Source organism: Myodes glareolus, chromosome 1 (assembly GCF_982192425.1).
Source record: "Myodes glareolus chromosome 1, mMyoGla1.1, whole genome shotgun sequence".
NCBI lineage: Eukaryota > Metazoa > Chordata > Mammalia > Rodentia > Cricetidae > Myodes > Myodes glareolus.
In genome coordinates this window covers 28,666,193-28,687,343 of record NC_142026.1, presented here as the reverse complement: position 1 = coordinate 28,687,343, position 21,151 = coordinate 28,666,193, and the positions used below count along the sequence as shown (strand labels likewise).

The 21,151-nt window shown below is 38.4% G+C and overlaps 1 protein-coding gene across 5 annotated transcripts in view; it reads right to left on the bottom strand.

Moving 5' to 3' along the window:
* Dis3l2 (DIS3 like 3'-5' exoribonuclease 2) overlaps window positions 1-21,151 on the bottom strand; it is a 329,266-nt gene that overhangs the window by 255,544 nt on the left and 52,571 nt on the right. For 4 of the 5 annotated variants that reach the window (XM_085697205.2, XM_085697193.2, XM_085697203.2 and 1 more), the window contains exon 6: window positions 2,688-2,729. The exons of the other annotated variant lie outside the window; for it this stretch is intronic. In XM_085697205.2, the coding sequence (XP_085553331.2) occupies window positions 2,688-2,729 (42 nt within the window). The remainder of the gene's footprint in view (window positions 1-2,687; window positions 2,730-21,151) is intronic. 5 annotated transcript variants of the gene reach the window in all.

Genomic DNA, 21,151 nt, shown 5'->3' with positions numbered 1-21,151 from the left:
CAACTCTCACAAGCTTTCCTCTGACCTCCACATGTGGGCTGTGGCACACATGCACACATACAAATAAATAAATGTAATTTTTCAATACATATACACACACTTTATGGAACAAATATGCTTGTATGCCCTAACAGTTGCTAAACATTCTTAACCACTAAGTCAGTATATCAGTGAATGGAGGACTTACCCCACACATGCTTTGTCATCAGTGTCTGACTTAACCATTAGCCCATGTGTAGACAGATCCCAGCTCTTGCTTCAACACTCTGAAGAAGGGGTACAACTCAAAGAGTTTAACAGCCTGAGCCTTGGAAAACTTGCAACATAGGAAACCAATCTAGAAGAAGGTACTCAAACAAATAAACCTATGACAAGGATATTCCACTGGAGAACATAAAGTCGGGCACAGTGGACAATTTCAGCTAAGAAAAATGTGGTATATTTACACAATGGAGTACTACACAGCAGAAAAAATAACTACATCATGAATTTTGCAGGCAAATGGGTGGAGTTAGAAAACATCATTTTGAGTGAGGTAACCCAGACCCAGAAAGACAATTATCACATTTACTCACTTATAGGTGGTTTTTAAACAAAAAGCAAAGAAAACCAGCCCACAAATCACAATCCCAGAGAACCTAGACAACAATGAGGACACTAAGAGAGACATACATAGATCTAATCTATATGAGAAGCAGAAAAAGACAAAATCTCCTGAGTAATTTGGGAGCATGGAGACCTTGGGAGAGGGCTGAAGGCCAGGAAAGAGGCAGGGAGGGGAACAGAGAAAAATTTAGAGCTCAATAAAAATCTATAAAATTTTTAAAAATAGGAAATCACCACGCGGGGGGGAGCAAGGCTAGAAAAGGAATATCAAAACTTTGTAGTCAAATTTGCTGTGCTCATCTTGATAAGTTCAATTAAAACACAATTGTAAGAGCTGGAGAGATAGCACAGTGCTGGCTGCTCTTGCAGAGAACCTGGGTTCAATTCCTAGCACCTACATGGCAGCTCACAATTGTCTATAACTCAAGTTTCAGGGGATCTGATACCCTCACACATGCAGGCAAAATACCAATGTATATAAAATAACAATAAATTATTAAAACACAATTATATTTGTGTACTAATTAAAAGTAGTACAGAGTAATACCATTAAATTTTCCTCCTGTTTTAAATACCTTTAGTCAGTATAACTCAGTTTATTTGCATATAGAAAAGTACACAAACCTAGTGTCTGATATGATAAACTCTTACAAAGTAAACACATCAGTATAACCATATACAAGATGAAGAAACAGGACCACCAAAATTCTAGCTTTCTACACTGCACAAAACTACCATTTTTTTCCTTTGGTTTTTCAAGACAGGATTTCTCTGTAGTTTGGAGCTGGCCTGGAACTAGCTCTTGTAGACCGGGCTGGCCTTGAACTCACAGATAACTGCCTGCCTCTGCCTCCCGAGTGCTAGGATTAAAGACATGAGCCACCACCACCTGGCTCACATCTCCTTACTTTTAAGCTCATGCAACAACTAACACAAAACGTGAAACTGCTGAGGTTTGAGTTTTTATTTTATGTACACATGCATGCAGTGCCCACAGAGGCCAGAAGAGGGTGTCAGATCCCCAGGAACTGGAGTTACAAACAGTTGTTAACCACCATGTAGATGCCTGGAACTGAATCTGGGACCTGCTGAGCAATCTTTCCAGACCATGCTAAGAGATTTGACTTGCCAGAAAGTGCTATGCCTATAGAACTACAGGCCTAAGAAGAAAACCCCACCTAGCACATAGCCTTCCTGTCACCTGTCTTTTTCGCCTTTTTCTCCCATGAAGCTGTAAGGACAACAGTCCCTCATCTCATATGACCAGCCCCTGAAGAATTTCCTTCCCACCAAATGGAAGCAGCCAGAAGTTGGACAGGAACAAAGGAAAGTAAGACAAAAATACAATCTCTAGAAATCAGTTTAGGACTCAGCACACACTGCCATAAATTTATCTGATAATAAAGTGTTTAAACTGTTTTTTGGGGAAAAATTAGATAATCCACTCAAGAACAGCTTGAAATCGACTTTTCTAGAACGGATAGGTAAAGAAATTAACTTATCTAATCAACAGCATTTTGACATAGCATGCTCAAAATCCCCGAAGCAAAACATAACTCCTCCAATCAAAAAGGATGGGGACTTATGAGGAAGCCTGTGGCAACTATCAATAGTTGCACAAGTGCACACACACACACACACACACACACACCTAAAACTATATCTTTTCATCATCAAATCAACAAAGAGTTTTGCCCTGTCCTTTTCTAAAATTCCTCTGCTATCAACTAGTCCATAGACATATTTGAGCTCATAATTCCTGATTTCCACGACTTAACTATATTTTTTTTCTTTTCTAAAAACCTAGTGATATAGTATATGGGTTTCTGTGTGCACTGGGCTAAAAGTCCTTGCTCAATATTTCCTCCAAAGGTATCTAATAAAAGTAAGATGGATTTTAGGGGGCAAAGTCTTTGAAAATAAGTCCCCATGTCTACTCATACCTAACAAATGATATAACTTCTGTTACGCTCCATACCACTCCATCATCTGGCTGCTTTTGTATCTTTTACAAGATGCTTTATAATAAACTCTAGGTTTAATCCTTTGCACTATGCAAAACCTGGCATGAAAGTACATACCTGTAATCCCAGCACTCCAGGCAGAGACAAGGTTATCCTTGGCTATACAGCAAGTTTGGGGCAGGAAAGAAAAAAAGGGAGGAAAGAAAGGAAAGGAAGGAAATGAAAGGAAGGAAGGAAAGGAAGGGAAGAAAGGAAAGGAGAAGGAAGGAAGGAGAGGGGAGGAGAAGGAAGAAAAGGAAGAAAGAAAACAGAATAGTTTATATTTTACATACAAAGGGGAAAATTATATCTAGTTCCCATATACAAACACATACAAAACCCGACTGAACTTCTGCTGTTTCCCCATCAATGAGACTTAATTCTTTTAAAAAAAAAAATTGCTTCAACAGATCACAAAATTTAGTGAATTTACCATATGCTCTTTCTTTCTCATCACAAAATGTTACATCAAATAAAATGAACCAGATGCTTTTCTAATACTGCAAAATACTGGACTTATTCAACAAATATTTACTCCCTGCCTACTGTATGCCAGGTATCAGGTAGCCACAAGCTACAAACTACAAGAAAAGTAAAAGAACACATGAAACACACTTTAGAAGCATCCATGACTTCCCAAGGACTATGTTAGATAATTCTAAGTCATTAATTTTCATCAACACACACACACACACACACACACACACACACACACACACACACCCCATTTATAATTAATAGCTTCCCCACACACCCCACACACTCCAAAGCTCAGAGCCAGGAAGTGAAGGACCTAGAATGCAATCCCAGCCTGAAATGACAAGACTATATTCTGACAAGACATTATTACTATAAAGACAGAGATACCCAGTCCCTACCATGACCAGTTTATACTTAAAGGAACGAATGCTTCTATATCTTTATACACATGGTTCTGAAAGTTTTTCTTCTCTCCTAAAGGTTGATTTGGCAAACTCTCAACCTGAATCTCAAATATCATCCATCATAAGAAACTCGAACAAGCTCTACTAGGCAGAGCTGTCCAATCACCTCCATCAAGCTCCTGCATCTCGGTCACCTCAATGTTCAACTCTCTGTTGAGCAACATGTCCAAAAGCACTGTGGATCCTCTATTTACTGATGATTTCTGCACTGATCTGAAAGCTGACCGAGGGCATCTGAAGATGGTAATTACAATCCCAGGGCCTAAGCCAGTGCCAAATACAGCCAATATTCAGCCAATCAAGTTGAATAAACAAATGAATTGTGGACATCATTTAAATTAAAAAAAAAGTTCAAACTACAATGTGTAAACAAAAGCACACAGAAACCTATGCAGGAAAAAATATTTTAAAAAAGAAAGAAAGAAAGAAAGATTCAGGGCGGAAGCTTGACGTGTAAGAAAGGGAAATCAAAATCACATGTTAAAACTAAGAAAAAGAAATACATTAAAGAGGAACTTCATGTCAGAGGAGTATAAGAAGTCTCATAACTAAAGCTTGGTGGATCAGGAAAAGACAAAGTATCTGAGCTCAAAGGACATGGTGGAGGAACTGGAAAAGTCCAATGAAGACAAGATTAAATAATAAGAAGGTACCAATGGGAATTCCAAGATACATGCTACATTCTAAAAGGCCCAAATCTGTAAGTTATAGGCATAGAAGAATCCTGTTCTAAAGTCATAGAAAACATTTTCAAAAGAATTATAACAACAACAACAACAAAAAATGTACCAGAGTTAGGAAAACGGATGTCAATTCAGCTATAGGAGGAGTTTAGGACACCAAATAGGCAGACCAAAACAGAAGCTCCCATGTCATATTATATATAAAACATAAAATATACAGAACATAGAAAATACACTGAAAGCAGCATAAGAGAAATATCAAGTCACAAAGGCAGGGCGATAACAACAGCAGATTATTGTTTTAAAAGCAAAGAGGGCCTGGAATGATGTACTTTAAGTTCTGAAAGATGACAACTGTAAACCCAGACTACTATATCCAGCAAAGCTATCTGTCATAACTGAAGGAAAAATGAAAACTTTACAAGATAAAAATAGAGTAAAGGGAATTATGAGCACTAAGACAGCTATGTAGAAGATATTTAAAGGGATCCTTCAGACTAAAGAGAAAAAATTCAAGCATAAAGCCCAAAAAGGAAAAAAACCACAAGAGAGTAATAGTTAAACAAGGGGAAAACAAATAGTACAAAATGGCAGGAAGCAATATACAACTTTCAATAATAATTTTGACTATTAATGGTCTCAATTCCCCCAGTCCAAAAGTAAAGACTGCATCAAAAAAGCAAGAACCTGAACAAGAGAGACAGAAAGATTAAGAAGACCAGGAGGTCTACTGTGAGAGAGTATCATTTATATATAGGAGACGACACCCATGAAGTCTTAAGAAATACAGATGCATAAGTAAGACCTACACTGTGACAATATCATTTGACTTGCCAAGCCCTACGGGGGAAATCTCACAGGTACCACCCTAGATGAAGAGCTATAGACAGTGAGTGGCTACTGAGAAAGGGAGAATCAGCTCTTCTCTTGATGCAAGGTCCGTCTCTCGATGTGACTTTGGTATTTCTCTCATGCTGCTTTCTACTAGTAGTCCTGGTAGGCTATCCAATCCCAAGCAGTCACATGAGAAACACTAAACAGGCTCAGCAGGGTGTGTGTGTACATGCACACATGTGCACACATATATAGGTAATAAAAGAAGTCAGAAATTTAAGAGGGAGGAGAGGAAATAAGGAGGACACAGGAAGTGGTGGACGAGAAAGAGGGAGGTGATGAAATTATGTAAATATAGTACTCATTTTTAAAATCCTAAAAAAAATGATAACTTTAAAAAGTTTTAAAGGGAGGAACGAAGCCAGGTGGTAGTGGTGCACACCTTTAATCCCAGCACTGGGGAGGCAGAGGCAGGCTGGCTCTGATCTATAGAGTGAGTTCCAGGACAGAGGAAACTCTATCTCAAATAAGTAAAAAATAAATAAGAACGACTTGTGACCTCTAAGAAATGCAGTGCAGGTCCACCTTAGGGTAAAAGATGGAAAGGGTACCCATGTAAATGAACCTAGGAAACAAACCAGTGTCACAGACCTAACATCTGACAAAAAAAAAAAAAAAAGGCTTCAAACCAAACTGGTGAGAAAAGATAAGGGTCACTTCATACTGAATGAGAGAGCACTCTATCAGAAGAACATTACAATTCTAAATTTATATGTCAAACACAGGTCTACCCATGAAAATACTATTAAAAGAAAAGTCACAGATTAGCCCCAGCATAACAGTAGTGGATGACTACTAACTGACAGGCCATCCTGACAAAAAAAAAAAAAAAAAAACAAACAAACAAAAAACCAGAGAAATGTTTGAATTAAGCGATATCATAGATCAAACAAACTTAGATATCTATAGAACAGTCCATCCAAACACTGCATAATCCCCAGTTTTCTCAGCAGCCCAGGGACTTTCTCTAAAATAGATCACATACTAGGGCTTGAAGCAAGTCTTTTTTATGTATATGGGGGTTTTGCCTACATGTATGTGTGTGCACCATGTATGTGCCTGTTACCCATGGAGGGAACTAAATAGAAGAACTACAGATTGGAAAAGAAGTCAAAGTATATTTGTAGATGATATAATCCCATACATAAAAGACCCTGAAGAAGCCATTAAAAATTCCTAGAACTAATGAACATTTTCATCAAAGAATCAGGATGTGTAAGTAGCCTACAAAAACTAGTAGCCTTCTTATATAACTATGGACAACGTTTTTGAGAAAGAATGAGGGCATCAAACCCATTCACAATAGCCCCAAAATACACACACACACACACACACACACACTGGAATAACCCTAACAAAAAATGTGAAAAATATTTTCACCATAAAAATTTTAAAATACTGAAGAATAAAACTGAAGAAAGCACTGGAAGATGAAAAGACTTTCTATGATTATGGATTCATATGATTAATATTATAAAATGGCCATCCTACAAAAAGCAATCTACATATTCAATGCAATCCCAATCAAAAAACTAATACATTCCTCCAAGAAACAGAAAAAAATCTTAAAATTTATATGGAAAGACAGATAACCTAAGCAATTCTAAGTAAAGGGATGCTGGTGGAGATACCACTATACCTGATTTCAAGTAATACTATAAAGTCATAGTAATGGAAAGAAAAGTAAATAGTGCTGGCACAAAACCAGACACAAAGATCAATGGAATTGAGGGCCCAGATACAAGACCACACTACTATGGCCATCTGATATTTGACAGCATCTTGTCAACAAGTAGTAACAGTAAAACTCAGTGTCTACAGGAAGAAGAAAGAACCTAGATCCTTCTCTCTCACCCTGCAAAAACATCAACTCCAAATGGATCAAAGTCCTCAACATAAGAACTGAAACTCTAAAACTGATAGAGAAAAAAAATAAAGCATGCACATTAAGATATAGGAATAAGTAAAGACTTTCTGAATAGGCTCCCTGCTCAGGAAATAAAGCCAATAATCAACAAACTGGATTTCATGAACTAAAAAGTTTCTGTATAGCAAAGAAAGCAGTCAATTAAATGAAGAGGCAGCCTGCATAATAGGATAAAACTTTGCCAGCTATACATCTTACAGAGGATTAGTATCTAGACTATATGAAGAACTAAAAACAAAAACTGAACAGCAAGGAAACAACCCAATCCAAAAATGAACTCCAATTATGAATAATATTTTTGACAGTGTAGGTAGCTGAACTTAAAAATGAAGTCTCTTTTCTAATCTTTAAATATAGTAACTTAAACATTTCATACTGCCTTCTAAATTTTTACCTTTTCAGATAAAGAAAAAGAAGTTATCACCTCTTTTCAGGCCCTCCAAATTATGTCACTGAAGTATCGCACAGAAATGGAAAGATATGATGCTCAAGTTCCTGGGAGGGATTTCAGACTGTCAACATTTCAAGACACAAAAATAACTACTACTGTCTGATTAGAAAATGTCTCCCATAGGCTCACATATTAGAAGCCTGGTCCCTAGCTGAGAAAATAAGTCTCTACTGTGTGCCTTTGAAAGTTATACCAAATCCAGAGATTGTCCTCTGCTTCATGTCATGAAGTCAACAGCTTCCTCCATACACCCACACTGCCAAGACACCATGTACATGGGGCCAAGCAACCCTACACAGAACCTCTGAAACCATGGCCTGCACCCACTGAAGTCACGAGCTGAACCCTCTGGATCCATGTTCCCAAAGCAATCTTCCCTCTTTTGAATTGTTCTCGCGGGTGTTTTGGTCTACACTATGCAAAAGTGATAAACATTTAAAGTTTATTTTCAATAAGATTTCAAAATATACTAAAACATGCTCTCAATTAATTGGAAGAAATAGAAAACATGCATCATTACAGACACAATGTAAGAGGTAATTCTTCAGGAAAAAAATGAATGAAACTGGAGACTATGAAGAGAAATGACATAACCACTTGAACTTAAAAGGTCTCTGAAAAATGGAGAAAGGTTACAGAAGTCTTGGAATAAAAACAATCCATGACAGATCAACCTAACCTTTTGTCAATAAACATTTTTCTGACTACAACTGTAAGAATCATACATCTCTCTTTCTCTCCTTCATCTGCTGCAGCTAACTGCAGAAGGTGGGAGCAAGGGAGGAAGAGACTGCAGGGAGCACCTAGACCTACACAGGGAAATTGTATCATCACTTTAAACCTCAGAGGGCTCTCCTTCAGCTAAAAAAAAATGTGTATATATGTGTTTCCTTCCATTAATTCTTTATTTTAAAGGTAAAGAAGTGTCACAATACTACAGAAATGTTTATCAACTGGTGAGAAGATAAACTGTGGTACAGTCATTGACTGTAATACAGCTATCAAAGAGGACAAAATGTTGATGTGTTACAGCACAGATGCACCTTGGAACATACTAATTTTTTAATTGTTTTTATTCAGTTATATATTTTTCTCTGCTCCTCTCTGTTCCTCTCCCCTACCCTTTTATCTTCTCCCATGGTCCCCATGCTCCCAATTTACTCAGGATCTCTTGTCTTTTTCTACTTCCCATGTAGATTAGATCCATGTATATCTCTCTTAGGGTTCTCTTTGTCGTCTGGGTTCTCTGGAGTTGTAAATTGTAGGCTGGTTTTTCTTTGCTTTATGTCTGAAAGCCACTTATGAGTACATATGATATTTGTCTTTCTGAGTCTAGGTTACCTCACACAATATGATGTTTTCTAGAGCCATCCATTTGCCTGCAAATTTCAAGATGTCATTATTTTTCTCTGTTGTGTAGTACTCCATTGTGGAAATATACCACATTTTCTGAAGATACTATTTTAAGGAAATAATATATAAAAGGAAATATCATTCAGTTTTATTTAATCATCTGTATAAGCACTTCTTAAATACCAATGCTCACACAGATCATACAGGGCTCTTGTTAAATGCAGATTCTTATCCACTGGGTCTTGAGAACAGATCTTGAGAGTGTGTGGAGCTTCAAGTACATGGACCACACTTGGAGCTGCCAGCATTCAGATTTACCCAAAGGGAATACCATACCTAACACCAAGAGCAAATTAGAGAGAAGTGGCTGAAAGTCCAAGGTCAACATATGCAGGCTGCCAATGGTCAACCCCTCATTTTCCAAAGACAACCAGACCTTACCCCAAAGGTCTGAGACAACAGCACTTCCCAACTGAAGATACCATCACAGTGTATTATAGACATGAGACCTCACTTCCCCATGTGTCATGTGTTCACAGATGTGTTACAACTCTTCGTGAAGGGTTATTTCTTTTCCTGGAACCATTGGTGGATGCTGCTACAGTTTAAACACACCCTCTTCACTCAGACATTGACAGAGTGACCGCATTAGGGAGGTAAGACTTTCCGGGTGGTTGGTTAGGTCATGCAGGCCCTCCCTCTTCTTACAGACAGCACCCTCTCTGCTTTTCCTGTTTTCTGCCTTCAATAATCACATAAAGGCCAATGCCTAAGTCAAGTGACAAAGCATAAGGATGACTGTGAGGCTCAAATCAAGAAGTGAGCCCAGAGGCAGAAACAAAGAGCCACACTGGAGCAGAAAATCCCCTCACTATACAACTGAACCTGTCTGTGCTTTCACTCTTCAGACTTTGAGAGAACAAGTTTTCTTTTGTTTAGAAATGTTTCCATATATTTTGTTATAGCAACAGAAAATGTGTTAAAACACTGGGTTTTCAAGCGCACAATCTGCTTGCGCCACTGCCTGGGGAGAAAGTTCAACAAAGCTGATGATGTATCTCCGGCTACTAGCTTCCCCATGTAAATCATACAGCTGTATGAAAACTCCTGAATCTAAAGCAGCTTGAGCTCTTTTTATATCAAGTCTTCTGGTCCTTGATCCACTCTATACTTAATTTTCTCATCAGTCTTTATTTCCTCCCAAAATTTCTTTCCAAAAAGCATTCTTTGGCCCTTTCCAGGACTAGTTGGTAATCCTGTTGATACTCCCATCATACCCAGGATGCTCCCTGTCACCTCACTTTCCTCTGCATTGCTACACTAGACTAACTTTCTCAAGCTGAGTTCCTCAGGATAATTAGCCCTATTACACTAAGGCATTTGTTATGTCTGACAAATTCACTTCTCTACTTCGCATAGGGAATAGCACTATTCAAATAGCATCCTTGCTCCTAACAGTCCTCACATCATTTTTTATGTTCTGTGCTGGTAGTCAGAACCATATTAAGATCACCCACAATGTCTGGTTCACTGTAAGTTTTCAACAAAAGTCCACTGGCAAAGCAGCATGATGGCTCACCACACTCCCCCTAATAACAATATATATTTCAAGCCACTGATATTGGTCATTCTCCTTTTTCTGTGCCAGCCTATAAGATATCTCCTTTATTCCTGACTGTACTCACATCATATTTGTAGCCTTGTATTTTGTCACTTGCCTCAAGCACCAACGTCTAGTTGATGACTATCTGCCAGGACATTCTTTACCCTGACACAATCAGTCCCCATGTAGCCTTAAAAGGACATGGTGGAGACAGGCATGATGGTACAAATGCCAGTAGTCAAATACTTGGGAGGTGGGGATATAAAGATCAGGAGTTCAAGGTTAGACTCAGCTACATAGTGAGTTCAAGACCAGCCTGGGCTATCTGAGACCCTGTCTCAAAGTCAAGTAGAGAAATACTTGTCCTTTTTATGATCACTGCAAAGATCAATTCAAGTTACCACTGCTAAAGTTAATGACAAAGGCCTTAAGCATGAAAACAGAGCTCAAGGACCGTGAAGGAGAAACAGAATGAGAAGCTGGGCTGAGTCATACTAAAGAGAGACATGTCAGAGGCATAAGGCTGACAATATGGTCTCTATTCCAAAACACTTAACTTAGAACCTCATCTGCAAGATCCATATATAGCCTGATCAAAAAGGACCCGAAATAGGTCATCAATATGTTCCAATAGTCAATATCACAGATGTTCTATATTAACCAAAACTAACTTCGCAGGAAGATTTTTCTGCTCCTGTGAGCTCAGGGCAACTATTCCTCCTTCAGATTTCCCCTGTCTTCATTCCCAGTACCACATTCTCTCCTGGAGTGGTCTGTTTATGTGTCTCTATCCACACCGTTCACTCTCCTTCACTGGATGCTCTTCCTCTGCCGATACTTCCCAGTGATTCAGTACTTCCCAGGTTCCATCCTTCTTTTATCTTTCCATAAAATCCCCATTTAATTAAGTGCCACTGAGGTCAACCAAACATCTACCACTAGTCAAGGTCTTACACTTTAGTTCTAAATCCTAAGAGAAACTCCCCTCTAGTTTTACAATTTTACATGTTCCTATGTTCCTATGCATGTCACACTCAAGGTCAAATGAACTCTTCCTACCACAGCCTCTGAGCCTGTTCCCTTTTCCAGATCCCACCATAGCAAATGATGCTGTTGTGCCCTCAATAACCTAAACACAAAGTATAGGTCTCATTCTAGTTTCTGCCTTCTACCTTACTTACTACATCCAATCACTGGGTTTACTAAAATCTAAGTTCATCTCCTCCTTGAATTCGTCAATGCCACTGTGGTTTACCATCTCTCCTTAAGGATCTCTGAACAAATTTTCCCATCAATCTCCCACTTTTTTTCTTTTCCTTTAGGTCATTCACCCTATTAACCAGAATATTTTAATAAGCAAATATGACTGTCACCTCGCCAGAAAAGTCTTCCATGACTTTCCAGTGCCTATATGTCACTATTAGAACTTTCATATGCAGCAAGACATTTCATGATTTGAGACCATCCCCCACGTTTTTTCTACCAGCCTACCTCTTCTCTTACATTGTAAGTTTCAAAGCACTACAATGTATATGGTTCTCCAATGCTACCATCATTCTCTCAATAGACCTTTGTACAAAATCTTTCTGCCTGGTATATATTACTTAAATTCATAAGACAGTAACAAATATGTCCTAAGTTATTACTGGATATGGGATACAGTAGACCTATTGGCTTCTTAAAGTAAAAAAAAAAAAATGAGAATCTAAACAATAGCAGTAGCAGGTAGCAGTATCATAATACTACCCTTAGTGATAAACTCTTATGCTTTACAAATATTGCCAAATAAATCCCTGTATATTTCTTTAAAATATAACATCATTAGCCTCCCACTTACAAAAACTATGCCATTGCACCATCAACTTAATTTGAAAAACAACAAAATTACTTTGCATCACAGAATGTACTTTAAAGCAAGATTATATAACCAAGGGTGACCTTGATGACCATCTGGATCATTTTCAGTTACTTCTGAATTCTGTTTTCATTAATTAGGATGAGTTTGCTATAAATGATGTAGAAGCTCATCCCACAAGCACTGGCATAAATTTTTCAAATAGTTACTCAGCATGCAACATATAATGAGTATAATTAATCCAGAATGACAGCCACAAATGCCACTTAGCAAATAGATCCTACTACCTTTGATTACACACACTTGGGAGGACTGCACCTCTTGATCCTCTTCTGGTTGTGTGGAGCCAGGTAACTGATTCTCTACTATTTCTGGACCAGGCATTTTAAATATTGGTGTTCCTCTGCCATAGGAATACATGGCAAGAGGAATATATGGCAATGGTTCCATCCAGCCTAGACTCTGGAGTAAAACTAACACAAAGCAAAAATACTGGAGGATCTTGCTGAACACGGAGCATGTGTAAGATATAAACCACACGATCCCACAGTATGAACTCATTTATTACATAGACTAGTTGACATTCAGATATTCAAAGGCACCAATATTTTATATCTCCTGTGCACAAAAAAAGCAGTAGCAAACTGAAGAGCTAGAAATAGAACATTTGAGTATGTGATCCTAGGCAAAGCACAGCTTCATAGTTTTCAATTCTAGAACTAACAGATTAATATCTGACACTTCTGGAGCACTCACATGCCTTTTTTGTTGTATCTTGTCTATACTGACTCATTCATTGCAATAAATATGGATTTCATCAAACCATCTCCATGGAATTAAGGAGGAATTAAATTAATTTTTAACATATAATCCTAAAATATTAATTGGGAGTTTCCCAGAACAAACAAGCTACTCTATCCTTAAATGATACAGTCTTTATTTCAGACATTTCAACCTGAATTACAGAGATCTGAAGACATGTTTAAAACAGGCAAGAACCTGAAGTATTTGAGCCCAGAGTTGGCAATGAGTGAGAAAAGATGAATGTTAAAAATAGGTTCGTGTACATAAGAATCTCAGGAAAATCTGATCATGGTAGTAGTACACGTTATCCACTGTACAACTCTAGGTGGAGGTTCCCAAACCTTCCCTCCATCATTAAGTACCTTCCAAGTCCCTTCTGGGACTGCCATGCAGGCCAACAAAGCAAACAGTTCTGAGAAATTCTAATTCCACTGGAATTGACAACAATCCAAAACGATAGTAGTTATGTAAGAGATTGGATTAAATATAATCTAGCATGATAGGTGCATATTTAAAGAAGAACTTGGAAGACAAAACTTTCAAACAATCGCTTCAAGTAAATGTTGATTGTCAAAGGAAACAATTTACTGTATCAGGTCAATGTCTTGTGACCCTGAGAAGGTTTGGAACAGCCACTGAAAATTGGGGATGAAATGTACACTTTGATTTTTGTTATTTGGAAAATTTAGAACAAGAGCAGCACTTCCTTTATTCTTTCAAACTCAAACTAATTGTTTCTGAGCCAATCTTTTCTGTAAAAGAAAAATCATCTGAGCTATCCCAGCTTAAGCATCACTATCCCTGCACAAAAGAAAACTTGCTTAGTAAGCACACAATAGACATGCTGAAGAATGTCCATAACTGTCCTTGGCTATCTGGAACATATACTGTATTGCATTGTAAGCTGAGTGACCCAATAGTATCTTGAGAGAGATCTAGACTCAACTAGAGCAGGACCTAACTGACTTCCTCTCACTTGTCCTCTCACACCAGTGTAAGGGGTCAACAATATATGAGATGATTCATGATAACTAAGTGAAGGAGCCCCAGGCACAAGGTTTCCAGTAGGTATCAATGTATCAAGCAGACTCCAGCCTGTCTTACACTTTTTAGCATTAGTTAAAAGAATACAAAGGCTAAGTAACAGTGAGTAAAAACTTTGCTTGAAATCTCATTCATTAGTGAAGTTCTGTTTCACACTGCTTTATCTACTTGAGTCTAATTTTAATATGATCCTGTCAGCCTCCTTAACTCTAGTTTTCTCTGAGCTGATTATTATGGCTACATCTCACCTCAGTTTCCAATTAAACTCAAGAAAGGACTTCCTTTTCAACCCACCTCTCAGAGCCAAGATACCAGAATTGAATCTTATGCCCCCAAGCCTCTTTTGCTGTAACCAAAAAGCCCAGAATTCTGTCTTTCAGAGTTCTACTTCTGCTTTGGACCATGTTCCCTGTGTGTGACTCCATATATGTGACTTCCTGTGACTCCAGGTCCAGGCCACATCTCTGGAAATCCCTGGTGGAACCTACTCATTCATACATGACAACTGCCTATTTGCCCTTTGAAAATTTGTGTTGTGTCGCTTGAAACCTGCTGCCACTAAGGTAGGATAGCATCTAGGTCTGCCACCCTTTGACCCTGCTTTTTCCCGTGCACTACAGCTCTTGGTTTTAGGTGTCACACTCAGTCAGCTCCCTTGGTCAGACACCTGGTAAATCCAGTACTGACACCTGCCTCCACAACACCCAGAGAAGCTGCCATACCTCCTAGTCCTCCTAGTCCTCATAAGCAGCCACTAGAGTAATGTTTCCTAAACTATTTTCTGACACTAACACTGAGCTTCAGACATTCTAACTGATAAAGTCATCTTTATTAATCACAGTGGCAACTTAAGATGTTATCTAATGCTAAAAAATTTCATTATTTACTAATTCTATGGTACCAGACTATATATATATATGTGTGTGTGTGTGTGTGTGTGTGTGTGTGTGTGTGTGTGTGTGTGATCAAATAACTCCTTAATTGATATTCCTGGGTCAACAAATAATCAATGAGATGATAAAATCAGGAAACATAAATCTAAATCCAACTGTTACTCCTTAATTATATTAACATTAATTATATTAAGAAGTTTAAGCCCTATTTTTCTCATTCAAAAAACTGAGCTAGAGATAACATCACATTAAAGAATGTGACACTGGGGGCTGGAGAGATGGCTCAGTGGTTAAGAGCATTGCCTGCTCTTCCAAAAGACCCAAGTTCAATTCCCAGCAACCATATGGTGGCTCACAACCATCTGTAATGAGGTCTGGTGTCATCTTCTAGCCTGCAGGCATACACACAGACAGAATATTGTATCCATAAACACACAGACAGAATATTGCATCCATAATAAATAAATAAATATTTAAATAAAAAAGGAACGAGACACCGAATAAAGTACCTGTTACTACAGCAAGTATAAAAAAGCTCATAATCATCAGCCACAAAGCATATGTATGTTTCTTTGTAGAATACTACACTAGAGTGCAGTAGAAAGAAATAACAGGATAAAGTTATTACCATTTAAAAGACAGACAGGGGGCCAGGGAGATGACTCAGTGGGTAAAAGTGCACACTGTACAAACCTGACAACCTGGGTTTGAATCCCCAGAAGCCCTATTACTAAAGCAAATCAAATTAAAAAGCCAGTCTCAGTAGTAAGCATCTGTAATTCCATGGAGTTTCTAAGAAAAGATGGGAGTCAGTCAAGAGATTCTTCACAAGTTTGCCAACCAGCCAACCAAACTTACAAAGTGAAGAGACCTCAATCAGGCAGAAAGGCAAAACCTGACACCTGAAGTTGTCTGCTGACCTTCACATATACTCCATCACATACACACACACACACACACACACACACATACACCTAAAATATTTGCTTGTTATCGTCTTGATTTTTTTCTTGGTTCTTCCATCTCTTTAAAAAATTCATTCTTCAAAACTTTTTTTGTTTATTTGGTTGTTTTCGAGACAGAGTTTCTCAGTGTGTAGCTCTGGCTGTCCTGGAACTAGCTCTGTAGAACATCTCAAACTCACAGAGATTCATCTGCTGGGATTAAAGGAGTGCACCACCACCTCCAGGCTCTTCAAAACTATTATATAGTCTTGTCTTTCATCTTTTGTATATGTGGTGTGGGAGTGTGTGTGTGTGTGTTCTTCACATGTGTGTTGGAGCAGTTGCTAGAGAGCACCCATCTAGACCTTTCTGTTTTATTATAATTGTTGTTTTTGTTATTGTTGCTTGAGACAGTATCTCCATGTAGCCCTGGCTGTTCTTGGAACTCACTATGTAAACCAGGTTGGCCTCAAAGTCAGAAATATCGGCCTGCCTTTGCCTCCCAAGTGCTAAGATTAAAGACTGCACCATCACACTCAGTTCCCCGCCTTACTTTTTAAGACAGGTTCTCTAGCTAAAGCTGGAACTTGACATTTCAGCTAGACAGGCTGGCCAATAAGTCCCTGCTGTCTGTGTCTCTGTTGCCACCACCACACCACCACCCCCATAGCACTGAGGTTACAAATGTGCACTGCTGCACCTGACTTGTGAATGCTGAGGATCCAACTTCAGGTCTGTAAGCTTGTACAACAAGCATGTTACCAATTAACTCATCTCTCCAGTCCTAGCAAACAGATATTTCTAATCAAAGCAGTACATGGGGACTATATAAGCTGCCAGAGGCACTGGTTTTCCTTGGAGGGTAGAGACCCCCTCTTCTTCATGTCTAGGAGAATCAGTAGAGAGACTTCAGCATTTAGCCAACAGTTCAACCCACATGTTCTTCTCTGAAATCTGATGTTTCCATAACTTCTCCTGACAAATCATTCTCATCTTGGAATAAAACAAAACAAAAGCCCTCATCCCGCCAACCTAAATTCTAATGTAACCTTTATGCCACCTTCCCCAACTGTCTCAGAGTGTTTGCTGCTTATATAATGATGTGTATTTCTTTCCATGCTGTAAACCTTACCATAATTATTTCCATCCCCTTCCAACCAGCCCACAAGCTCCCTAAGGGCAAACCTGGGACCTATTTTGTTTATATCTTCAGGATCTAGCCCAGGACAGGACAAATGGGAGAAGCCACTAGTTATCCAGACAGCTCCAAGAAGAAACAGGATCAATGCTTGGGCATGGTTTCCACCACCGTCACCCCTTTGAATACTTGAGGGAAAAGAGCGTAAAAAAATAAATAAATAAAATAAATAAATAAAAAATAAAAAAAACCTGTTCAAAGCACACACTCTCACAGTTACCTGAATTCCCAGCTGGCAAAGTAATGAAATGATCATCTGTCCCTCAAACATCCTTCAGTAGATGTCTATTGTATACAAACACTAAAAATGTAAAAGAATTCTGAAATTAAAATTGTTACATAAGAGTAAATTATTTTTATTATTGCCTCACAGCTTGATACTTTTATAGCTATCTATTTTTCCAAAAAGCATGCTGTGAAACAAATTGACTATTTACTACTATAACTAAAAGAACTGTTGTTTTTTTCTAAAACCCTAAAGGCACTGTAGCGAGCATACCTGAGAGTGAACACAACAAGCATAAAGAAGTAAAGACAAATAATCCAATTAATTCACAGTCGCTTACACTACTGACTAGAGATCCCTTTGAGAACAAGTTTTTACACTAACAAACCTGTATGACAACTAGCCAGAATGTTTTGAGGTGCCTGTATTACACATGGCTGGGATTTCTGATGAGAGTCTGAATATTCTCTTCTCTCTAGTTTGATCCTGTCACCAACAACTGTCACAGGTGGGTCACAGCAAATAGACTTCCAAGCCCTTCAAACTGAGAAGCTGTGAAATACTCAGACAAAAAAGCCTAAGAGATGTACCTAATAGAGCTGAACTGAAAAGAACCAAAGCCATTGTCAGGAGCCCATGAAGATGCTTGGGAACTCCAAAGACATAGAATAAGCAACCAGGGTGGCCTCCAAATCTCAAATCTTCTAAAAGCTAAAGAAGCACATGCTCACATCAAAACAGCTCCTATCAGTGGCAGCCCTATGGAGGCCTTACACCAGCCCTGGTCAGCAATTCCAAGAAGGGGAGGCTCCTTGTCAGTCAAGCCTATGACTGTCCCTGTCAATTTCTGTTCATTAGGGTGCTACCAATACACAGAGGGCACAAGATCTAGTCTGGGACTCAGTGGCCCAGCCACAACTGTTGATATCCACACTTCTCAACTATCTTCCTGCCAAACAGCGTTCAAACCCAAGGACCAATAACCCCTATCTGCTTCTTTCACTTTCCCTCCTGCCCAGTGAGTAAGTCTTTTACTCAAGTTATGGTTCCCCAAACAAAAAATCAACAAGGTCTGGGAGCTTGTTAGAAATACACAATTTGGGGTACTACCTGGGCTTTACTGAATAGAATTTTTATTTATCAAAATCCCCAAACCAATAATTTGCAGGCTAAAAACCAGCCTAAGCTTAAGGCCTGACATTCTCACATCCATCTTTCTCAAAGACAAGAAATAACTGTTTCCAGCTTTGAAAGCCTATCTGCTGAGTGCCATATTCTCTCCAGACTCCTGAATGCTAAATGGGCTGCTAAGACTTTAGGTTCCCCCTACCCAGCTGCCTCTAACTTCTAAAGTTCCTCAGTTCCACAAAGGATAGTGGCTTCTTTGCCTCTTGACAAGACACCTATCCTGCTTTCCAGGCAAAAGAAGCAGCCTCCAAAGCTGCAGGACTCTAGAGTGCTCTGGTCCTCGTAAGTCAGAGGATTTTCTATGCTGCATGCCAATTCAATGAATGAAGCTAGCACCCAGTACTCAAGGTTCAGGGACTCTTATTCTTTTAATTTGTAAAATATCCTCAGCTCATTCAGTCCCTGGAATATTCCCCTCCACAATATGGACTGGTGACGATTCAGAGAGGAGCAATTGAGAACATGAAGACCCTACTGCATTTTCAGAGTTTTTATGCTTCCTTGTTTTTACACATGGCTTGCCCACAGTGGAAGAACACAAAGCATATTTCAGCTTACACTAGGTAGGTCCTTGCATCAAATGTCTCTAATTCTGCCCTCCTTGGGCTCAGCTGCTCCTTATATTCCTGAGGACAAATACTTCTGATTCTCTTCTTTCTTTCTCTACTAAGTTCCAGCCAGCCAGCCAGCCAGCCAGTCAGCCAGCCAGCCAAGAGAGATTACTAGAAACAAAGTACATCCAAAAGCATGTGCCTATAAACCTAGGACTCAGAGGGTGAGGGGGGAAGATAACAACTTTGAAGTCAAGCTGGACTACATGCACACACACAAAGTTCCCAAAAACAAAACAATAAAAGCATACCCTCTTCTTTGAGCATCCATATGGACTACAAGAGCTCGAGTTTGTTGACTCCATTTCACTGTTCATCTGTCCCCGAAATCCTCAAATTGTATCAGTCCTTATCTACACCAGGCATAATCTGGCCATCATAGTTTTGTTCCCATATGACAGGGATGTGGGCCTCTCTACACTGTCCTCTCCTAACCTCTAAATGGTAGCTTACAAAAGAACTTAATATTCAGGGTTCTCCGCTCCTTTAGCTGTAATTCTAGATTATGCATCCACCAATGCTGCTGTAAAAATTATGTGTATGCTGATGACTCCCAAAAATACAGGTCTAGTTTCTAACTCTTCAAGAAACTCAAAACACACTTATGAAAACATCTTTATTTTCAGTATTTTTTACAACATTATTGAAGGAAAGATAACACATAATAAACTATATATACTAAAAGTACAAAGTGATAAATATTCATGTAATAAAAATTCCACAAAAACTAACAAGCATATGCACCTCTCCTACTCTCACCCTAAAGAACCACTGTTCAACTATTGTCACTATTAATTATTTTTGCATTTCTAGATTTTTATAAAAGTGAAATCACTGGGTATTCCTTTTGCCTAACTTCTTTCACTCATCATAATTATTATGAGATTTATTTATCTTGTGGTACACGTCAGTCATTTTCTTTTTTACTGCTGAATGGGCATACCAAATCAGTTTACTCATTCATATACTGATGCATTTGTTTCCACTTTGTAGTTAAAACTGAACGTTTGTATATAAGACTTTATACATTTATAAGACTTGATGTGGCAATAATTTTATTTCACAAAGGTAAACAACAAAGAATGGAATGGCTGGGTCATGTATTAGTCATATGCTGAACTTTTTAAGAAACTACCAAACTCCTTTTCAAAGTGACGGTCCATTATTCCTACATCAATAGTACCAGTTACACAATACTAACATCAACACATGGTCAATCTTTTTAACTTTAGCTATTCTGGTGGATCTGTAGTATCTTGTGATTTTACCTTGCATTTCCTTAATGACTAATGTTGAATATCTTTTCCCATATTTGCCATATCTTTAGTAAAGCTGTTCAAACTTTAGTGTGTTTTATAATTGAGTTATTATTGAATTAATTTCTTTAAACCCTAAATAAAATCCCATAGTCAGATAATTTTTTTTCAATCTTTCCCCTTATCTGGGCCCTATGTTTTTATTTTTAAAACAGTGACTTATTGGGGCTGGAGAAATGGCTCAGCGGTTAAGAGCACTGACTGCTCTTCCAGAGGACCCAGGTTCAATTTCCAGCACCCACATGGCAGCTCACAACTGTCTGAAAATCCAGTTCCAGGGGATCTGACACCTTCACACCAATGCACATAAAATAAAAGATAAATAAATCATAAAATTAAAAAAAACAGTGACTTATTGAAGAGCAAAGTGTATAAGTTTGATTAAATCAAATTTACTGACTTTTTTCTTATATGTTTCAAATTCTTTGGTTATACTTCAAATCTGATGCCTAAAATCTGGAAATCTAACACTTTTGACTCAGTTTTCTAATAGAAAATTGATGTTTTTACACAAACATTGAGATCTGATTCACTTCAAACTACTGTTTCCTTCTATTTGCTGGCCCCTATTTTGGTCATGGTTCAGAGTGAACCTAAAGCCAACTACA